The sequence below is a fragment of the Balaenoptera ricei genome, chromosome 20 (assembly GCF_028023285.1).
Source record: "Balaenoptera ricei isolate mBalRic1 chromosome 20, mBalRic1.hap2, whole genome shotgun sequence".
Classification (NCBI taxonomy): Eukaryota; Metazoa; Chordata; class Mammalia; order Artiodactyla; family Balaenopteridae; genus Balaenoptera; species Balaenoptera ricei.
This window is the reverse complement of record NC_082658.1, coordinates 2,448,493-2,471,525: the sequence shown is the minus strand read 5'-3', so window position 1 is coordinate 2,471,525 and position 23,033 is coordinate 2,448,493. Positions and strand designations below refer to the sequence as shown.

At 41.0% G+C, this 23,033-nt stretch overlaps 1 protein-coding gene across 1 annotated transcript; it reads left to right on the top strand.

Annotated features, from left to right (window-relative positions):
• The first annotated feature begins 260 nt into the window (after positions 1-260).
• Positions 261-22,274, top strand: LOC132355838 (ATP-binding cassette sub-family A member 10-like). The gene is given in 23 exon segments (XM_059908394.1): positions 261-298; positions 2,371-2,531; positions 2,881-2,984; positions 5,016-5,158; positions 5,160-5,231; positions 5,520-5,528; positions 5,743-5,851; positions 11,277-12,305; positions 13,979-14,070; positions 14,778-14,895; positions 15,554-15,671; positions 16,051-16,142; positions 17,156-17,303; positions 17,306-17,333; positions 17,596-17,643; positions 17,645-17,669; positions 17,738-17,832; positions 18,368-18,410; positions 18,413-18,489; positions 18,682-18,831; positions 21,017-21,096; positions 22,002-22,057; positions 22,176-22,274. Coding segments are annotated over 23 exon segments (2,934 nt in total).
• Positions 22,275-23,033: the final 759 nt, after the last annotated feature.

The following is a 23,033-nucleotide window of genomic DNA, read 5'->3' as shown; positions in this document are numbered from 1 at the left end:
CCGTGCTCAGTGACAACACTTTCTGTCTTAAAGTGTGTTTGACTGTTTCCCACTGTTCTGGACCACATGAGAACTTGGCTCACTTTTCTTCTTTTGTGTGCTGGAGGAGTGGACCACAGCGTCGCTTCTGGGGCTCTCTTGGTGCTTCTTTTCGGCGCTCTTCAGAGCTACTCGTTTTCATGAACAGCTGCCTCAAGTCCTGGGCCGTGTGGATAAGTTTAATGACTTTGATCTGGTGGTGGTGGCCTACACCGAGGATAATGGATAAGATGGCTTTGGCTTCCTTTATGAAAGGCGTGTTGTTCAGTGACCCGCGCTTCACTCTCATGCAACGTATTCATGTTTAAATTGAAGTTTGTTTTGCAAATTGAGTTTATTTACCCAGCCTGTGGGTTAGTGGTTTTCAGCTGGGGCAGGATCCTCATTTCATATGTGGTGGAGGGGTTGATGTGGACCTCCAAGTAAGGGCGCCTCTCGAAGGGAAATAGATTTAACGGGGGGCCTTTTAAAGAGCATCCACACCTTGCACCCTCTCGTCCTGGAAATCTGTGGTGTTGTGAGTCATTATTATTGTGCGTATGTTGCATGCTCCAAAAAGTAAGGTTGGAGCAGGAAAACAAGGTTGGACCCCATGCTAGATGACTGCACACTTTACCCCTGGCCACTTTGCACCGTTCTTTTTTTCTTCATTGCAGCTTCTGGAACTCTGACTTCTGCACGCCTCGCTTACCCACGCTGGGCACGGGCTCTCCTGCCCAGACCTGGCGCTCGGTGCATTCTCCGTGTGGTCCCTGACCTCATCTCTTTGTAACTCCGGAAGCAGTTACACGAGCCTCGGGAACTGGTCTCTGCTGCACGCAGCAAGCCGTCTGCTGCTTCCAGCCCTGCGTCTCAGGGCTCATCGGATTCTCTCCTTTTCTTATAGAAACACCCAATGCCAGCTACCAGCCCGGCCCCGCCTGGTCACAGCGCCTCTTTCACCGTCTCGTTCTGTATTCTTCTAACTCTTGCTGTTCTGACCTTGACATCATTTGTATAACCTCTAGAGAAAAATCAGTGAAATTTGCATTGTCCTCCTAAAAGTTTCACGGCCTTACTCTATGTTGGGAAGGATGAGTAGTTTTGAAAGATGTAGCCACCCTGTGAAAATGAGTATCTTTTTCTTCTTCATGTAGACATCACCCTGCATGAGATTTAAACACTGTGCTAAAAGGAATAAAAATGTTAGGACATAAAACATGCAAATATAAAAAAGTATTAAAAAGGAGGCCATAAATTGGACTTCGTAAGTTATTAGCGGACTTGTTAACCACCTGTTGGGCGGATTGCTTCTGCAGATTGTAAACCCGTTCATTATAAACGTTGTGTGAGCTTAATTCTTAAGTTAGTGTCCTTGACTCCAAAAAAATCTCTGTGGGTTCTAACTTTACTTCTGATGTTTGTACTCTGGTTCTTTGCATGCAATTTATTTCTACTGGCATACTATTTTCACATGATAGAAATCAGTTTCTAATCTTGGCAGGGAAAAACCCCACCAAATTCTCAAGTATTTTTACTGGTTATTTAACATACTTTTTCTTTCTAATTTTAAAATTATTTTAGTTACCAAAGTAATAGCCAGCCTAAAAAAGTTAAGCAATATAAACTTGTATGAAGCAAAAAATGAGAGCTTTTACCTTCACCCTAGCCGCCATTTCCTTCCCTATGAACTTGTGTGTATCTTTTTTGGATAGTATGTGCACAAACGTACACATGGTCACATATATAGACATATATTACTCTATGCACATAGGCACACAAACTCAGTTTTTATCTACTTAAGTGGGGATTACGATTACGCTAAAGAATATGCTGCCAGTTGGTTCTTTAAAAACAATACAGTTGACCCTTGAACAACAGGGGGTTTAGGGGAGCCCACCCTCCAGGAAGTCGAAAATCCAAGCAGTTTATAGTCGGCCCCCGGTATCTGTGTTTCCTCAGCATCTGAGGTTTCTCCACCCACCGTTCTGCCTCCTCAGATGCAACCGATTCCTGGGTAGTGTAGTAATGCAGTTACTTTTGAAAAAAATGCACGTATAAGGGGACCCGCGCAGTTGAAACCTCCACTGTTGCGGGTCAGTGGTGTATCATTCACATCTTCTCACGTATTCACACTGAACTTAAAACAATAGTCATTCACATCTTCTCACGTATTCACACTGAACTTAAAACAATAGGAAGGACTTTCAGCCCTTCACTTAGAGGCACCTCTTTGGGATAGTATATAACACCAATAATTTTATGGGAAACCTAAACAATTGCAACTTGGTTTTGTGTCCTCTAGTAATAAGTTTATATGATTAATTATATTTTTTTACACATGGCGGGAAGAACAATCGTTGGGGCTCCTGATGAAGAAACCATGGACATAGTACTTGCAAGAAACTACTCTGAAATGGTGGGAATTGTGTTCAATGATACTTACTCATATTGGCCGAAGTTTAGTTGGGGACATAGGATCCCAGTTATGAGAGAACACTTTGAATACTCAGGTAACTACATGAGAATTGATTCCAGTCTTTTTTGCTACTTCATCGAATTCCCTATTGGGAATGACTGATAGAAACATTAATAAAATCAAGAAAAGAAGTAATATACTTTTTGTTCCTGAACTTCATGGTAAGTTTTTATTACAGAATGAGTCTCACTACTGTGGCAGCCATTTACTAATATTCTTCTTTCTTCCAGTTTTGCGGCGCGCTTTAGGAATGCTCTAGGTTGTGTAACCGTGGACTTTGAGCAGACGTTCAGATGTTTCACTTTGCAGCCGAAGTTAATGTTTTAATTCCATTAATTGATTCCACTGCATAATGCTGGGAATGTTTTTCTTCCTCTTGAAAGAACATTGTTGGGCTGTGCATGATGAAATTGTTTGTTCATTGACAACATACTGGCAAAGAGGGTTTGTGGCTTTTCAAACCGCAATTAATGCTGCAATTATAGAAGTAACTGCCTATTTTAAATCTTCTGTATCCTTTGCCTCACTTGTAGTCTCTCCCTCCTCTTGCACCCTACCCCTACACTCTTAGGAGATGACGCTTTGCCTCTCATTCTCAGAGGAAATAGAACCTGCAGTGTGGGAACACTCCCGAACTTCCCAACACAAACCCTGACAAGCTATGGACGTACTCTCTACACCCACCCTTTTCCTCAGTTCAGAGGCTGGAAACATTATCCCTTCAACATTATCAGGAAAGTTGCACAACGGATTTTCCCTTCTTTGTCATCTTTCTTCAATTTCCCCCTTTCAACTAAATACTGCTCTTCAGTATTTAAAATTATCAGTTTCTTGCCTTATTATCAAAACCTTCTCTCATCCATGTTTCCTCCTCAAGCAAATGCTCTCCTTCCCTGTAACATCTCCACTTCTTGAAAGGGTTGCTTTCACTTAAGGCTCGACTCAGCTCATTATAATTTCTATTCCCACCATACCACCAAAGTGAATTTTTCTGAGGTCAGTAACAACTCTCATGTCAATCAACAAGTGACATTTTCCTTCCTTGTCTTACTTGATCTTTTAACTAAATATCAGCATTCACCTGGCTTTCTTTCACTTTTCTAGCCATTCCTTCTCAGTCTTCTTGCAATCTTATCCATCGTTACACTCCCACCTCTATCAATCTGCAGTTCCACAAGGTTCTATCCAAGGCAGATTTCTCCACCCTATATACTTTCTCTACACAATGTCATCCATTTACATAAATTTAATTACAGTTTACATGCTGGTAACTCCAAGAACCCTGCTTCAACTTGTTTACCAACAAACTTTTCCTGTAAAGGACCAGATAGCAAATATTCTAGGCTCTGGGCGCCAGACGGTCTCTGTTGCAAATACTCAGCTCTGCTGTTGTAATGTGAAAGCAGCCATAAACCAATGTGTGTGACTGGTTCCAATAAAACTTTATCTGCAAACACGGGTGGTGGACGAGGTTTGTTCTACTGTAGTCCTAAGTAGCTGACTGTTTACTTTGATGCCCCATAAGCAATTCAAACTAGTCTGTTCCAAACTGAATGTGGGTGTTTTTCTCTAAATGTGACTGAGTCTTTAAAATTTTTTTCTCTATCTCAGTGAATGCCAAAGCCATGCACTTAACTGGGGAATTATCAGAGATCACTTCCTCTGCTTCACCCATCACATCCCATCTCTCATCCAGCCCTGTTAATTCTAAGCTCAAATCTACATACTTCTCTTCAACTCTGCCACCAGCACTTGTCCAAGACATTAGCATCTCTTGCCTGAACTGTGAGAGTAGTTTATTCCTCCGGCCTCATCTATCTATCTATCTATCTATCTATCTATCTATCATCTATCTATCATCTGTCTATCATCTATCTATCTATCTATCTAACACACCATATTTAAATATTTTTTTAAACATTTTAAATTAATTTTTTATTGGAGTCTAGTTACTTTACAATGTTGTGTTACTTTCTGCTATACAGCAAAGTGAATCAGCTATACGTATACATATATCCCCTCTTTTTTGGATTTCCTTCCCATTTAGGTCACCACAGAGCACTGAGTAGAGCTCCCTGTGCTATACAGTAGGTTCTCGTTAGTTATCTATTTTATATATAGTAGTGGATATATTTCAATCCCAACCTCCCAATTTGTCCCGCCTCTCCTTCCCCCCTTGGTAACCATAAGTTTGTTCTCTACATCTGTGACTCTATTTCTGCTTTGCAAATAAGTTCATCTGTACCATTTTTCTAGACTCCACATGTAAGCAATATTATATGATATTTGTTTTTCTCTTTCTGACTTACTTCACTGTGTATGACTATCTCTAGGTCCATCCACATCTCTGCAAATGTCACCATTTCATTCCTTTTTATGAATCTCACCATATTTTTTAAAAGCTGATAGAAATATGTAAATGCTTCTATATGAAAATGGAAAGAAACAAAATATGGTTTTCTTGTGTATTTCTTCTATAGTTAACATAATGCATTTGTTTGTTAACATCCCAATTTAGGTCACAACAAATCATTCTGTGATGGAAGAGTTGACATCAGTCATTGGAATAAATATGAGGACACCCCCTTTCATTTCTAAGGAAGAAACTGTAAATGAATGGTTTATTTTTATGTGTGTAGTTTATTTCTCCCCTTTTGTATACATCATTAAACATTACAAAGGAATGAAAAAAATTTAAGACGACAGTGATGGGTCTCCCAGAGTCGGCCTTCTGGTAAGTTACCTGTGTATTATACATTAATACATTGGGAAACTCATTGGGTTATAAAGAAATGAGATGCATTCACGAGTTGTTTTTGCATGCGTTCAATTTAATGACCTCACTTGTTTAAGATTTTATTTCATTTTTTAAAAATTTATTTATTTGTTTATCTTGGCTGCACCACGTGGCACGTGGGATCTTAGCTCCCTGACCAGGGATCGAACCTGTGCCCCCTGCAGTGGAGGCGTGGAGTCTTAACCACTGGACCACCATGGAAGTCCCTGTATTAGATTTTAATAGCAGTAGAAAGTAAGTAAGGATTGCGCTTATGCTTCCCTGAGTTGAAGAGAAAGAAAATGTGATGCGTGTATCAGTTAGCAGCAGAAAGTCTTCCTGATGCAGAACTGTCCAAGGTAGCAGGGTTTGCACTGGCTAGAGATTTTAAAAATTCAGTGAATATTGCATTAGTTACTGGGGAGGCTGTTTGCATAAACATGCTCTTTACCCCTCTTTCTCTTCAAAGACAAGAAATAGAGATTTTAAAAATAAGCAATATGCATAAAAAGTGTGGCTTTGACAATTTAACTTCCAAGAGAACCCCATTACCAGATGCAGGCATCCTAGGTATTAAGGTAAAACTGATATATTTCTTTCTTTTGTGTGTGTGTGTGTGTATATATATATATATATATATATATATATATATATATATATATTTACTTATTTACTTATTTTTGGTTGCGTTGGGTCTTTGTTGCTGTGCACAGGCTTTCTCTAGTTGCGGCGAGCGGGGGCTACTCTTCGTTGTGGTGCGTGGGCTTCTCATTACGGTGGCTTCTCTTGTTGTAGAGCACAGGCTCTAGGTGCGTGGGCTCAGTAGTTGTGGCTCACGGGCTCAGTAGTTGTGGCTCACGGGCTCTAGAGCGCAGGCTCAGTAGTTGTGGTGCACAGGCTTAGTTGCTCCGCAGCATGTGGGATCTTCCCGGACCAGGGCTCGAACCCGTGTCCGCTGCGTTGGCAGGCGGATTCTTATCCACTGCACCACCAGGGAAGTCCCGTGATATATTTCTTATAAAATTCTTATACGTTTTACCTTCTTCCACATTCTTCCTGATCAGGCATAAATTTTGCTATAATATATTTAACCCAAAGAATGCAGTACTCCCAAAGAAACTTGAGAGTAATTTCTTGTATAAAACATTGTGAATAGATCATGAAAATTATTTATAATAATCCCTTTCCAGCTGTACATTTCTCTTATATGAAATTCTAGTACTTTCAGTTCTATGAACCTTAACAATTGAGAGAATTTGGTTTGAATATACATGAATTAAGATTAGCTCCTATTGGGGCTAGTATTTTTTAAAAGAGGGTGGAATAGGGAAAAAAATGATAAAGCAAGGGTTAAAAACAAATTTTTTGCTCCATTTTTCCCTGTATTAGTTTTTAAGATAATTAACTGTTTCCCTAAAATCCTTGGAAGATGAACAAGTTTTAAACATTAGGTTTCAATCCACTGTAATTATTCTTATTGAAACTCCAGTTGTTCCATCTTTGGCCAAAGGGAGCTACTTCAGGTTGGTTTCTGAGTTTTTTTGTTTGTTTGGTTGGTTGGTTTATTTGTTTTATTTTGATAGGTTCCTTGCTATTTTGTGTGACAAGATGCCCCAGCTTCTTATAGTTGCAAAATATTTCAAGACCATTGTGTGAATGAAATATTCTTTGCTGTGAGACTGGTCATTGTTTCTAGGCTTCTCAGCAGACAGACAGAGACTAACTGTGTATTCTAAATTTTATATATAGAATAACACACACACATTAAAGATGTCTTATGAATTCATACTGACACAGTTCAAACATAGTACTATAGGGCTGTTACTTCACCTCCTCCATATTAGAAATGTGCATTAATTTTGTATCCTGCTACTTTACCAAATTCATTGATTAGTAGTTTTCTGGTGGCATCTTTAGGATTTTCTATGTATAGTATCATGTCATCTGCAAACAGTTAACCTTGGCTTTAAAGGCAATTATACGAGATGAAAATGTGCTGCTTTTTGACTGTGCGTAGTTATTCCACAATTCCAAAGGGAATTTGTATTTTTTAGTATGAAGTATAAGATATATCACATTTCCAAACTTTTAACTATGCTTTTGTAAATTGGGTTTTAAAAACTTATGATATAGTCATTTTAATCTATCTACACCAAAGGGTAAATCAGCTTTTACAAACAGGTCAGACTTTTCCTATTAAGCCAATGGCCATACCTTCCCATATTGGACATTAGATTCTTTGCAGGATGGTATTTTCTGGTCACAGAGACACTATTTTCTTTGGGATAGAATTAGTGTCTTAGTTTCCTGTGGCCTGCTTCCTAAACCCAGGCTAGAAAATTACTGAAGGTCGGATTCACTATATAAAATAACATAGACTAAAAAAAAGTAGCTGCTGCTACAGCTACTGTTTCTAAAATTTACTAAAAATTAATATTTTCATGGAAACAAAATACCTTTTCTGCCCAAGATTTCAACCTCTTCTGTATCCCTTCTGTTTCTTTATCAGCAAAAAGCTCAGTCTCAGTTGTGGATTTCAGGCCTCTCTCCTTCAGCCTACCGGTGTGGACAGGCTCTGGGAGACATTCCATTTTATTTCGGGATTCTTCTTTTGATACATTTAATTTACTGCTTCATGTTTTCTGAATTCACAGTTTCATTAGGACTCATGTTTGCTCTGGTAAGTGATAACTTTCCCTCCAGGCCAAATATAATAATAAAAGTTCATTTTCATAAACATTTTGTCCTTAACACAAGGCATATGCAAGAAAATTGCCTTTGACAGCTTTATGACCTGACTCTCTCCTTGCCCCGCCCCATACATGACCCACCGTCTCTAATCTTGCTGTTAATCCTATTGTTTTCAGGTGGTTTGCATAGCTGGCTGTGCAGCTTGTCTTATGCTCCTCACATATGTGATTTCATTTCTCTTTCCCACGGGGAGAAAAAATAATGGCTTTTGGTCTCTTGGCTTTCTTATTTTAAGTATCTGGATGTGTACACAAATGCATACTTATATTAAATTTTCTTAAAGTTCCTTCCTAAAAATGCAAAGTTAAGTGTAAATACTTTACCTAGAAGAGAATGGAACTACTTCTTTTGCACTTCTGTTATTGTTGGACTATGTTCATGGTTTCAGGTTTTTGTTCATTTTCTTTTTCCTATTTTCCATCTGTTCTTTGAGGTTTCTGTTTTACACTTCTGTTTCTTTGGAAAGAGGCAAAATATCTGTAGGAATCCTGACATGTCCTAGCTGAAAGACTAGATCGTTTGGATCAATTCCCTCATTTTTACAGAATGGAAAAAATTTAAAAGGATTAGACCTGAGCCCAAGCTTCTCAACTCAGTGAGGTTTCCTCCCGAATAATTCTCTTTATTTAAAAAAAATCGTGATAGGTGGCCACATTGACTAATAACATAAGCAAACAAATAAACATGGAAACGTTTTATTAAGAAATAAATTATTTATTACTTTAGGCACAGTCCGCTGTATCCCCTTCTCCAAGCTTTGTTGACATCTTGAGCAGATTACCACAGCTTTCTGACCATTTCGGATGTTAAACTAGTCTCGTTTTGTTACTTAAGATTTGCTTTAAGTACTAAGAAAAGTCCAGTCAAGTCCAAACCGTAACTTTAATCTCATAAACAATGAAACTCTCTCTCTCCAGCTCCATTTCAGGCAGGCCCTTAGTTTGAGCACGAACGGTGAGAAGGGGAGCAAGTTCTACCCTTTTACTCTTTCTTCTGGACTTTTCTTTCTCCTGTATGTTATGGGGACAGGTTGGAGGGATTAGGGTCAAGAGACCAAGGTCTTACTTCTTTAAGGCTATTAGAGTTACACTGGCTGGTCATTGTGGGTACTATTCGAAGGTTGGATTTAGTGTGGATAGGAATGTCACAAATACAACCCGTTGGAGAATTCAGTATGGCAGTAGACATCCTAAAGGCTATTAAGCTGCTTCTTACCTTCTAAGCCTCATCCCTGTATTCCCAATCGTATCATTTTGAGCCAATGTTGTTGGCGGTTGTGATACAATGGTTAAATGTCACAACAAGGTAATGTCTCCTTCACCATTGGAATTAGTCCTTGATCTAATTGGGGTTTTTTTCCTCATACATCCCAATATAAAGGTAGAATTGTCAGTTTCACCCTTTAATTAATTTTGCTTTATATATTTTGAGACTGTGTTATTGGGTGTGTTTAAGTCTGGAAACTTTACGTAGTGATCCTATTTATTCTAATAATGGCTTTATGACCAAAAGCCATTCAGCTGTGTCTAAATTATCTTTAATCTTTGGCTGATTTTAAAAACCTCGATTTTGTTTTCCAAAGCTCTATTTGGTTCTGTTTCAAATATGCCGACCTGTTCCTCACAGCCTTTTGTTACTAGCTTGTGTTCTTTAATTCCACATTTAATTTACTTATACATTTAATTGAAAATAATATTTGTTATTTGACAATTCTAATACCTAAAGTCTTCAAATAGTTTTAATCTGTTGTTTTTCCCCTTCCTGATTCACAGTTACTGTGGATTGTTACCTTATATGTTTGATAATATATTTTTTTAACATCTTTATTGGAGTATAATTGCTTTACAATGGTGTTAGTTTCTGCTTTATAACAAAGTGAATCAGTTATACATATACATATGTTCCCATATCTCTTCCCTTTTGCGTCTCCCTCCCTCCCACCCTCCCTATCCCACCCCTCTAGGTGGTCACAAAGCACCGAGCTGATCTCCCTGTGCTATGCGGCTGCTTCCCACTAGCTATCTATTTTACATTTGGTAGTGTATATATGTTCATGCCACTCTCTCACTTTGTCACAGGTTACCCTTCCCCTCCCCTTGTCCTCAAGTCCATTCTCTAGTAGGTCTGTGTCTTTATTCCCGTCTTGCCCCTAGGTTCTTCATGACCTTTTTTTTTTTTTCTTAGATTCCATATATATGTGTTAGCATACGGTATTTGTTTTTCTCTTTCTGACTTACTTCACTCTGTAGGACAGACTCTAGGTCCATCCACCTCACTACAAATAACTCAATTTCGTTTCTTTTTATGGCTGAGTAATATTCCATTGTATATATGTGCCACATCTTTATCCATTCATCTGTTGATGGACACTTAGGTTGCTTCCATGTCCTGGCTATTTCAGAGCTGCAATGAACATTTTGGTACATGACTCTTTTTGAATTATGGTTTTCTCAGGGTATATGCCCAGTAGTGGGATTGCTGGGTCGTATGGTAGTTCTATTTTTAGTTTTTTAAGGAACCTCCATACTGTTCTCCATAGTGGCTGTATCAATTTACATTCCCACCAACAGTGCAAGAGGGTTCCCTTTTCTCCACACCCTCTCCAGCATTTATTGTTTCTAGATTTTTTGATGATGGCCATTCTGACTGGTGTGAGATGATATCTCATTGTAGTTTTGATTTGCATTTCTCTAATGATTAATGATGTTGAGCATTCTTTCACGTGTTTGTGGTGTTTGTATATTGAATGTGTGTTCTTCCTATTTTGTCAATATATGCAAAGACGTTCCATATGTCGTCATTTTTTACTGACCATTAATAAATGCTAAAGTTATACAGTTGTTTGATTGGGACAGATATTCGTTAAAATGTAAAACTCTGGCTAACACAACAGACAAACTCCTTGCTGTTCATGATTGTGTGATTTCCATTATTCTATCTTCCAGATCATTTATTCTTTCTCTGTGTCATTTAGTTGGCTATTCGTTGCTTCTAGATTGCTTTTTGTCTCAGAAATTGAATTATCTGTTTTTTGATTGCGTCACCCTTATAGTTTCTAGTTCCTGGTTACAGAGGTTTCTGTTTCTATAGAGAATCGTTCTTAATGCAGTTAGCACTTTTATTACCACCTTCTCGAACCCAGGGTCTGGCAGACTGGGGAGCTGCGTTTCATCATGTGTTCTTTCAGGCGACTTCTCTTGCTCTTTTCATTGGGAGTAGCTCCTCTGCCTTCCTGTGTCTCTATGAATTTAGGGGAGCCCCTGGCCTGTTGGGGTCCTGAAGGGCTGCTTCGCCGTGGGAGCGTCCCCGTGTAGGCCGCGTGCCCGGCGCCTCTGGTGCGAGGGCTGTTTTCGCCCCGGACACGAGCCGCGTCTTCCTGGGGTGTCCGGGCCTCTGCCCCCTTCGCGGGGGCTGTGCTTGGAGTCAGGGGCTCTGCCGGCGCAGGACGTGAGGCGGGACCTCCTCTCTGCTCGGCGGCTCTTGCCCCGCTGCCCGGGGAGGGGTCTGCCCGCGGCCGCGGCGGCTGCAGGCCTGAGGGTGGGCTCAGGCGGGCCCCGCTCCCCTTCGGCGCGCCCGCTGCCCCGGAGCCGGGCCCGCCGCGGCAGGGGAGGCTCCCGCGCTCGCGGAGGGCAGGTGGGCCGCGGCGCTGCTCGGAGGCGGCCCGGGGCTGCGTCCTGCCCCCGCACCCCGCACCCCGCACCCCGCACCCCGGTCCGGGGCCAGGCTGGGCCGTGGAGCGGCTGGGCCCGGGGCGTCCCTGGGCTGCGGCTGCCGGGTCCGCGCCTGCCCGCCGGAGTGCGCGCTGCTGCGCCGCCCGGGCGCCCGGCTGGCTGTGCGCCGGCAGCCGCGGGGCGGTCCGAGGGCCCGGCTGGCCGAGCTGGGGTGTGGAGCGCCGGGGGCCGCGGGAGTGAGGGCGGCGGGGAGGCGGCGGCTGCCGGCGCGAAGCCCCCTCGGCCCCGCTGTGCGCAGGCCCGCGCGGCGCTGCTCGGGAGCGGAGTCAGGCGTCCCCGCGCCTCCGTCCGTGCCTGCGGTTCCCCCAGCAGCCGAGGGGCCTGTCTCCTCTGCGGAGGACCCCCGCCTGGGGCTTGCCCCGCTCGCCCCCCCGGGCCCCGGGCCCCGGTGCGAAGCTTCTCCGCCTACCTCGCCCTCCGGGGCGGAGGTGCCGACCCTGCGCCTGTCCTCGGTCCCGCTCCGCTGCGTGGACGTCCTCCCCGCAGCTCTGGTTGTACGCGAGTTCCTCTTCCGGTTTCCAGGTGGTTTTGCGTGAGAGTCGCTCCCCAGGTAGATGCGTCTGTGATGCGTTTGTGCGGCAGGGGAGCTCCGCATGCTCATGCTCTGCCGCTGTGAACTCACGTTTTCTTCACGAGTCTGGCTAGAGAGTTCTCAAGTTCATCTGTCTGTTCTAAGAACCAGCTCTTACTCTCACTGATCTTTTTCTATTTTTAGCAGTCTCTATTTCATTTATGTCTACTCTGATCTTTATCATTTGTCTCCTTCTACTAATTTTGGGTTTTGTTTGTGCTTTCTGTAGCTCCTTTTGGTGTACGACTAAGTTTTTTATTTGAGAGTTTTCTTGTTCCCTTAGGTAAGCTTGTATCCCTATCACCTTACCTCCTAGAACTGGTTTTGCTGTGTCCCATAGATTTTGGATCGTTGTGTTTTTGTTTTCGTTGTTTTGATTTTCTCCAGGTATTTTTTCATCTTGTCTTCGATTTCTTCAGTGACCCATTGGTTGTTTACTAGCATTTTGTTTAGCCTCCACGTGTTTGTGCTTTTTGCAGTTTTTTTCTTATAGCTGATTTCTAGTCTCATAGAGTTGTGGCTGGAAAAGATGCTTGATACGATTTTCTTAAATTTACCAAGGCTTAGTTTTTTGGCCTGACATGAGCTCTATTCTGAGAATGTTCCATGTGCACTTGAAAAGAATGTATTCTGCTGCTTTAGGATGGAATTGTTTTACACATACCTATTACGTCCATCTGGTCTAATATGTCATTTAAGACCGGTGTTTCCTTATTGATTTTCTGCCTGGATGATCTGTCCATTGATATAAGTGTGACATTAAATTCCACTACTATTATTTTTATTTATTTTTTAATTAATTAATTTATTTATTTTTGGCTGTGTTGGGTCTTCATTGCTGCGCGCAGGCTCTCCCTAGTTGCAGCGAGCGGGCTTTCCCTAGTTGCAGCGAGCGTGGTCTACTCTTTGTTGCGGTGCATGGGCTTCTCATTGCAGTGGCTTCTCTTGTTGCGGAGCACGGGCTGGGCACATGGGCTTCAGTAGTTGTAGCACTCGGGCTCAATAGTTGTGGCTCGCGGGCTCTAGAACTCAAGCTCAGTAGTTGTGGTGCACGGGCTTAGTTGCTCCGCGGCATGTGGGATCTTCCCGGACCAGGGCTCGAACCCGTGTCCCCTGCATTGGCAGACGGAGTCTTAACCACTGTGCCACCAGGGAAGTCTCCCCCCGCCCCAACTATTATTGTATCACTGTCAATTTCTCCTTTTACGTCTGTTAATATTTACTTTATGTATTGAGGTGCTCCTATGTTGGGTGCATATATATTTACAATTGTTATATCTTCTTATTGGATCAGTCCGTTTATCATGATGTAATGTCCTTCTTTGTCTCCTATTACAGTCTTTGTTTTAAAGTCTATTTTGTCTGATATAAGTAGTGCTACCCCAGCTTCCTTTTCATTTCCATTTGCATGGAATACCTTTTTCCATCCTCTTACTTACGGTCTGTGTGTGTCTTTAGATCTGAAGTGAGTCTCTTGTAGGCAGCACATATATGGGTTGGTTTGAATAAATGTCTCCATGTGAGAAGTATTTTATAAGATTTGTATCAAATTTATAAGAAAATGATAAAATCTTCTATGGCAGAAGGCATATATTACCCATGGAGTTTGAGTCCCATAACGACGCTAATTCTATTTTTTTCTTTGCCTTTAGCCATACCTTCAGAGTTTCAGTTTCCTTTTTGTTATAAGGTGTCTGGAAATGAAGTATGGAAAAGAAACAATGAGGAAAGATCCAGTTTTCAGGTTGGGAGAACATTAACATCTGAATATAATTTAAATATTTAATGTTTACAGCAGTACATTTAACATCATTTTATTAGGATGGATTTACTATCCACCTCTTGGCTAAGCCCACTGGACAGTGTTATTCTGAAAAAACAAAACAAAAATAAAAACAAAAAAGTGAGGATTACACTGAATGCAGTGATGCATAGTTTCTAAGTCTTGGATCTTAACTGGTTTTAGGCAAGTTGCGTATTTATCTTGTGAGCTGTATATGCAGTGGTTAAGCATCAAAGCTTGTTTTTCTCCTGCTTATGGCAAGTATGGGTCTCTGAGTAGAAGACACAGTAATGAAAAATGAGTTTGTTGTGAAATGTTTTGAAAAGGCAAGAGAAGCCAGTTATGGTGATCATTTATGATGTAGTGTGATGATGCTCTGGATGGAAACAGACTAAAAAGACTGATAAGTCTGTATTTGAGAGAATTTAGAGAGCTGGTTGACCGATGGGATAAAAGGTTTTTAAAGAGAATAAATGGTCAAAGAGTATTTCATGGGACTTGGCTACTTGAGTGGGTTATTACTGTCAAGGGGAATCTTGTAGGCAATAAATTAATCATTTGTATTCTCTTAAAACAAAGAATAATGATGTAATAATTGAAGCAACATTCTCTTGGTAGTTGCTGTACAGACAAAATTTCATTTTAATGTTATTTGATTTTCTCTGTAGAATCTCTCCAAGAAGAAGCGAAAATTATCCAAATCCAGAAGAGCCAGAAGAAGGTGAAGATGTGCAAACTGAACGAGTGAAAACTGCAAGTGGACTCACTACTTCCAGCTTGCATGAGGTGAAAACAAGTGACTCAACCCCTGATGAAGTAATGGGATAGTTAGCTTGTCCTGTAGAGTGGATAAACTGTTGGTTTTTAGTGTGAAAACTTGCTTTTGTTTCTGTAATACTTCCATGTGTAGGTCATATTCAAATCATTATCTTTTGGAGTACTTATCCTGTCATCACTCTTTTAATTTTCTCTTGTTCCATTACTTTGTGGGTTTTAATCCTCATTCATCAGTACAATTCAAGAATTCTGATTTTTTTAAATCAACTTTTAACAAAATCCCACATCTTTTTCAAGAGTTTCAATTTCATTTTGCAATATATTGAAATTGTAATGTCAACAACTCTAAATAGTATATGAAAAAGAACAAGTGAATTTACACTGTATGAAAATCAATAAGAAATGGGCTAGACATGGAATGAATGCAAAAGGAAAGGTTAGCATAACAAAAAGGGAATATATTTGATTAGGAATTACTTTTAGAAGGAGTTGACAAAGAAGTTCTCGTTCGTAAACATACACTTGGGTTTTTATTTGAAAAAAGAGGCTGAATTACTATTAGCACACAATCTGGTTAAATTCATAGCCTAGGAAATGAAAGGTAAAACATGAGTGCACAAAATATGTGACATTTAACAGGAAAATCATGCTTTCTCATGTTTTTCAGAAACCAGTAATAATGGCAAGCTGTTTACACAAGGAATATAAAGAGCAAAAGAAAAGTTGCTTTTCAACAAGAAAGAAGAAAAGAGCCGTTTGGAATGTTTCCTTCTGTGTTGACAAAGGTTTAGATAACGTTTCCTCTATTAGAATGTTCTTTATTCTCTTTATTTAGGACTATAAAGGAAATAATTTTCCATTCTTTGAGTCTGTTCATATATCTTGGTTAACATGTGATTAGAAAACCACTTGACATGTCAGCAGAGAAACGTTTTTACTTCCAAATCCTGTCTCAAATCAAATGGCAAGAAAACCAACCGATTTTGGATCCAGAAGACCAAATTCTTCTGGTGTAAATCCAAAGTCTTTCCATTAATGTTGTAATATAGAAAATGACGAAGGTGCAGTTTGAAATGTTATTTTGTTTCAAAACGTTCCTGAGCTAAGTGATTTTAGGTTAGTTGACCTCTACAGTACAAATAGTGATGGGGAACCTTTCCCCACGTGAAGCGTTGGGCTTGCTGGCACACAGTGGAGCTGGGAAAAGTACATCTATTGAAATGATAACTGGAGACACAAAGCCAACTGCGGGAGTGGTAGTGGTACGTGGCATGGGAGGGGGCCAAGCTCATGGCCAGGGGAGATGTCCTCTTAGATATCAGTGTTCCCATCAGTCAATCAAATGATTTTCTTTTACTGAAGTATAGTTGATGTACAATGTTGTGCCGGTCTCTGCTGTACAGCAGTGACTCAGTTTTACACCTACAGACGTTCTTTTTTAAATATTCTTCTCCATTATGGTTTATCCCAGGAGGCTGGATATAGTTCCCTGTGCTCTACAGTAGGACCTTGTTGTTTATCCATCCTAAATGTAATAGTTTGCATCTACCAACCCCAAACTCCCAGCCCACCCCGCTCCATGCCCCGGTACCCCTTGGCAGCTACATGTCTGTTCTCTATGTCTATGAGTCTGTTTCTATTTTGTAGATAAGTTCATTTGTAGCCTTTTTGTAGATTCCACATATAAGCAGTATCATACGATATTTATCTTTCTCTGTCTGACTGCACTCAGTATGAGAATCTCTAGGTCCATCCATGTTGCTGCAGATAGCATTAGTTCATTCTTTTTATGGCTGAGTAATATTCCTTTGTATAAATATGCCACACCTTCTTTATCCATTCAGCTGTCAATGGACATTTAGGCTGCTTCCATGACCTGGCTATTGTAAATAGTGCTGCAGTGAACACTGGGATACATGTATCTTTTTGAATTAGAGTTTTCTCCAGATATACGCCCAGGAGTGGGATTGCTGGATCATATGGTCGTTCTATTTTTAGTTTTCTGAGGAACCTCCAAACTGTTTTCCACAGTGGCTGCACCAACTTGCATCCCCACAAACAGTGCGGGAGGGTTCCCTTTTCTCCACACCCTCTCCAGCATCAAATGATTTTTTTAAAAATAAGAATAAACAGATGAAAGAATTTATAAAATATCTCTTGCATGCTCAAAAAAGATTGCAGCCGAGTGGCCATTTTTATCTCCTTTAGAAGGAGGAGGAGGATTGGAGTGAAAGCCAGATGTGAATCTGGCATTCAGTGTTCGATGTAGGTGGTTTTCAATGGCAGCAGAACACCTCGGAAGCAACAGGAAGATGATGTCGTCAGGTGTTTGGGGTGCTGTCCCCAGGAGAACTCCTTGTGGCCCCACCTTACGGTCAAAGAACACCGGGAGTTGTATTCGGCAGTGAAAGGACTGGGCGAGAGGATGCTGCTCTTAGTATTTCAAGGTGCAGAGCGGAGCCTCCTTCACGCTATTTGTAGCTGGAGGAAGGGAGGATATAGCACTCGCTCATTAAATGTGGAAAGGAGCTGATGAACAATGTCTTTACTTTTCATGCAAATAAAGTGGTTGAAAATCTGAATAAGAACCAAATCATGAGATTTATTATTTGGGACAATGTGAATGGGGCTTAGTGTACTCTTTTCAGATTGAAAATGCTAGGGTTACGTACAGTGTTTTAGGTAGGGACGTATCAGTGTTTCCTGCAGGTTGGTGGACGCACTGAAGCCGCAGGGCTAGCTGAAGCTCCCCGCGAGGCCTTTCCGAGGGAGTGAAGAGACAGGTAGGGCGGGGCTCGGGGTCCTCTCCGCACCCCCAGGGCGCTGCCAGACGCGGTTCCTCTCGTTGCAGCTGTGCTTGGCGCTGAGCGTCCTGGAGAGCCCAGCGGTGGTGCTTCAGGACGAGCCATCCACAGGGAAGGACCCCGAGGGGCCGCTGCACGTGTGGTGAAGTGCCCGAGTCAATAGCGTAAGTCTACAGTGATGGCTCCTTTAGTGTTTACTCTTGCCCCGTTAACCTCTGAGGCCCACGCCCTCTCTTACTCGATTCAGTGAAAGTTGATACCGTATTCAGAATTCCTCAGGGGAGGAAAAGTAGACATTTCAAGAATCACACAGACTCTTGAATGTATTCGATTGAATTTTCTTTCTCTTGCTGCGCTTCCCCCGCCTCTTTTCGTCTTCTGCTTTACTTTTCAGTTATTGAAAATCCTACAATGTGGTGTTTCTCTGTACTTCGACTTTATTTTTTAAACAAACACTATTTTACTCAATTTTCAGGCGTCTACTTTTCATTCCGTGAAGCCTATTGATGTGGTGGTATAATTACGTAATGTGGTACAATTTTTCTTCTTTCCCTCTAGAGCAAAGGTTTCTTTTTTCCTGTAACCAAATCGAACATTTTCTGTTTAGGCTTCATTTTCATTCCCATTCATCTATTCTTCCCAAACTACTTTCAAACAATCCCTTACTTCATCTTCAGGCTGGCGATTCAGGCCATTGTTAAAAACACCGAGAGGGGGACGCCCTCCTGACCACCCACTACGCAGCCGAGGCCGCGGCCGTGTGGGACTGCGTGGCCGTCATGGTATCCGGAAGGCTGAGGCGGGTGCCCGTCCAGAGCCGGCGCTCGACCCCCAAGTTCCCGCAGAGAGAGAGTCTGTTCGCTGTGAACAGCTGGTGCTCCTTAGCTCCTTCATCTGTGATCAGACACCTTCCTCTGCACCTGCGATTGAGGGAGAAATGAAGAGACACATATTTTTTTCTTTCAGCTCTTCTTTCTCTTCCCTGGACTAGTTGTATTGGTTCCATTCAACATCTGAAAAGCGAGTTTGGTAAAGATTATTTACTGGAAGTAAAAGTAAAGGAACTCACCCAGGTGGGGCCTCTCCACACAGAGATTCTGAAGCTTTTTCCACAGGCTGCTCGGCAGGAAAGGAGAGGGATGCTTTTGGCTTGGGTGGCAGGTATAAGGACCTTCCGGCACGCACAGCTTAGTCTTACACTGGTCCAGACAGGAAGAAAGCCTCAGCTGCTTGTTTATTACAAAACAAGTTGTTTGGGGGTCACTAGGAAGTACAGAAGAAAGACAGCAATTGAAAAGTTATTTTCAGTGAGTGTTTCATACTGAGAATAGGTGGATGGAGTATGTGTGTGTGTGTGTGTGTGTGTGTGTGTGTGTAAATGGTGGAATGACAGAGTTAGGAAGTACAAACAAATATAACCATCAATTTAATGGTGTTTTAAATAGACAATGAAAATTCTGTATCAGCCTATAGCATTTTATCAAATATAAAATTGCACCAAGAGTTCAAACAAGCATGCTCGCATGCTTCAGAAAGATTGACTCTATCCTAAATTAATTGATTATAAATCATTTGATCCTCCCAATGGTTCCTTTAAAGTTGTATGAGGTCAGCTATGAGTTACAAGTAAGGATAACCAAATCCACGTGAATAGCAGAATAAGGTTGAATTTAATTGAAAGAGGTACAGTTTTCCTATATACTACTTCTACTCATTTTTGAAAACAATATTTATCGAGCACCTACCATGTGCTGGAGACTGTGTATAGAGTAGTCAGTAAATAGACAAGGTTCTTCTGGTGCTTGCTTTCTTTTTGAGGCAAGGGTGTTAAGCAAATGAAGATGCAAATGAGGAAATGACATTAAGGTAGGACTTTAAGACTGAGCAGGGTTTGGCCAGTCGAAGAATGGGGATAAGAGTCACTCCTTTGAGAAAACGTCACGTGTAAAGAATCTAAGTCAAGAATGAGCTCTGTGTGCTTAGGATGGAAAGAAAGCTTATATCCATGATGTATAAAGAGATATCCAAATGGAGATGCCAATATACAAAGATGTAGACCTATGGCTCAGAAGAGAAGGGAAAGGTCATTGAGAGATCAGGTCTGTCAATAAACAAAGTGGGGCATTTTTAACATACAGATATAAGCCCATTCAGCTAGGAGAATGGATGAGGTCAAGAAGAGATGGAAAGGGGAGAGGGTCTCGCATGGACCCCAGGAACTCTCAGTATTGAGAGTGGATTGAGGGGGAAACTGCCACCACCTCAGCAGCAGCCATAAGGAGAAATACCAAAGTGTGCAAAGCATGCCTGGAACAGCCCTGAACAAGAGAATTTCTGCGATGATGGAAATGTCCTGTATCTGTGCTGTCCAGTGTGGCAGCCAATACCCTCATGTGGCTACTGAGCACTTCAGATTTTAAATTTTATTTATTTTAGCTAGTTTAGATGTAAATCACCATGTGTAGCTAGTAGCTAACATATTAAACAGAGCTGGTCTAGAGAGTTAGAAGGAAAATTATGAAAGAAGCTCTGAGAGAGAGAGAGAGACGAAGAGAGAGAGTTTTAAGGAGGGTGTGTACAATTTTATTTAATTCTTTTGAGAAGTCTAAAAAATAAGGACCAAAGAATGTTCATTGAATTGTGCAACATGGAGGTCCTGGATGAGCTTATTTGGAGTGGGGAGGGCTAGAGGTCAAGAAAGAATTTTTTTAATGGGAGAGAGTTCGACAGGTTTTAATTCTTGTATAAGAAATTGAAAATTAAATGCAGAGAAAATAATTTGATAAAACTGTCCCAGGGAGCTCGGAAAGACTGGCTTTTGAGAGTAAGAACTATAACACAAAAGAAAGATACCACAGGCTGAGTAAGAAAGATTATCAGAGCTATTTTTAAGAATTTATCTTGAACATTAAATTTGGGACAACCAGATTTTTGTTGTAATCAAATTTTTATGGCTAAAGACAAATATTTTGGCTCAGATTCATGCTTTATCAGATTTAAACTATTTACCTTTTTATTTAAAGGAAACTTTTTTATTTATTTGGCTGTGCTGGGTCTTAGTTGCAGCATGTAGGATCTTCGTATTGACGTTCGGGATCTTCAGTTGCAGCATGCGAACTCTCAGTTGAAGCATGTGGGATCTAGTTCCCTGACCGGGGATCGAACTCGGGCCCCCTGCATCGGGACCGTGGAGTCTTAGCCACTGGACCTCCAGGGAAGTCCCTAAAGGAAACTTTTTGAAAAATTCTTTGGTTATTTTCGCTGTCAAGTTCTTTCCAATGTTGTAACATTAAAGCACAGTAACCCTCACTCTCTCCTCCTCCCAGGTATTCCTCCGTGATGGCATATAAATTACCTGTGGAGAATGTTCACCCTCTATCTCAGGCCTTTTCCAAATTAGATGCAGGTAAGTTTAGACATATTAAGACTTCACGTATGGTGCCTATTTTCACATGGAATACATATTAGATAACTTCAAGTAGAAAAATTATATCATCAATCAAACCTTGGAAAATTTCCACTGGAATAGTCTTAAAAATTTTGAAGGGAATGTATTGGTGCCCCTTGACTTGGCTTTCCTCTAACTGATTTTCCCTCTGCTAATGAGGAAACCCAGCAGCAAATAAGTCAGAATATTCTGTCCTGCTTCCACTGCATACTGTTGGAGCATAATTATCAGCGTGATAGCCCAAAGAACACCAAGGTGAGCTTCTGGCATCTCCATGTTTGTCAAAGCCAGAGGCTCAAGGAGCAAGACTGTGGACCATGGCCTCAATCTGTCAGTACTCTCTTTTACCCCATTGATCCATGTGTTTATATGAGTGCTGGAACTGCATGGAAAATACAGAGGGACGAGAAGTCAGGATTGACGAGGGGCTTCTGAACTAGTTCCAGAGGCATTGACTAGAGCGCACACTAGATACTTATGAGGTCTTGACATGTAAGAAGCATGGGATTCATTAAAAGGGGACCAGCGTGGAGTATATACTCCGTGGTTTTATAAATGTAGACTAAAGCAATACCCAACAATTGATCTGGAGTCCAGAACATACACGTGCAGAGAATCAAAAGGCTAAATAGGACACAAGGTACTCCTTAACGAGAAAGTTTACAGGTCATTTATACATGAATGCATTGCTATCTTTTGATTATCCGTATCAGCACTCTAATTTATCCTTCAAGAAAATTTAATTACTTGGCCTATATCTTAAAGTACCTCATGGATTTGAAGTTGCTGTTTATGTTGCCTACTTTGAGAATACTTTTGGTGAAAAATTTGTGAGCCACTAATGTCAGTCCCATTAAATGCAGTGAAACGGACCTTTGACCTGGAAGAATACAGCCTCTCTCAGGCTACTTTGGAACAGGTGAGTTTTTAAACCAGAGAGCATCAATCCAGGTAAACTTTGTGTGAACCTCTGGGTGCATCCATCTTTCGGAGACACCTTGACATTTTCGTTTCCTTATTTATTTTCTCCTGCTTAGGTGTTCTTAGAACTCTCCAAAGAGCAATAGCTGGGAAGTTTTGATGATGAAGTTGACACAAGAGTTAGATGGAAACTCCTCCTGCAGGAAGAGCCTTAAGACCCTGAATCTCCTAATACTAGATTTTAGGTCTTACTACATTCTTAGTTCCCATAATTCTAGAAAAATCTTTCGTTATTACTGCAATGAACAAAACATTCAGTAGTTTAAACATCCCATAGTGATTAAGGTTTTAAGTGGTTTTTTAAATTTTAGAATGGAGGGAAGAGGCAAAGATAGGAAAAGGTAGCAGACAAAATTAACGTAACCAGACATTATATTAATCACTAATATAGGCCTATTTTGTGCTTAACATTCATTCAAAAATCGCATAATGTTAGACAAGTTTTTTTGTTATCATCAGTAAGACTGACCGCCGAGCACATTTTACAAATAAAACACTGTAGGCTTTTTTAAACCTCAACTTTAAGTATGTCATCTTTTTAAAGCATGATTTGCTTAAAGACCAACTTAATGTGACATGGACTGTCACAGAAGATCGAATGAGCTGATAGATGAAATTACACAGTGTAACCTTTAGATACAATTATTCTGTATTCTGATGGTAAAACAGATCTTTGCTAATTTCAGGATATATAGAAATTATACGGATGAAGATAGCAGTAATCTGTAGTAAAACACCACAGTAAATATTTTGGCTGACCTATATTCAACGTGCTTTTTGTGAGTACTTTTTCAAAGTTGACATCAGTGAGCACAGTAGTTTTTTTACACTTTTTCACTTAATAGTTCATGAACATTTCCCTTGTCATTACAGCCCTTTGGTGTTCTGTAACAGCTCCATGGCGTTCCTCTGAT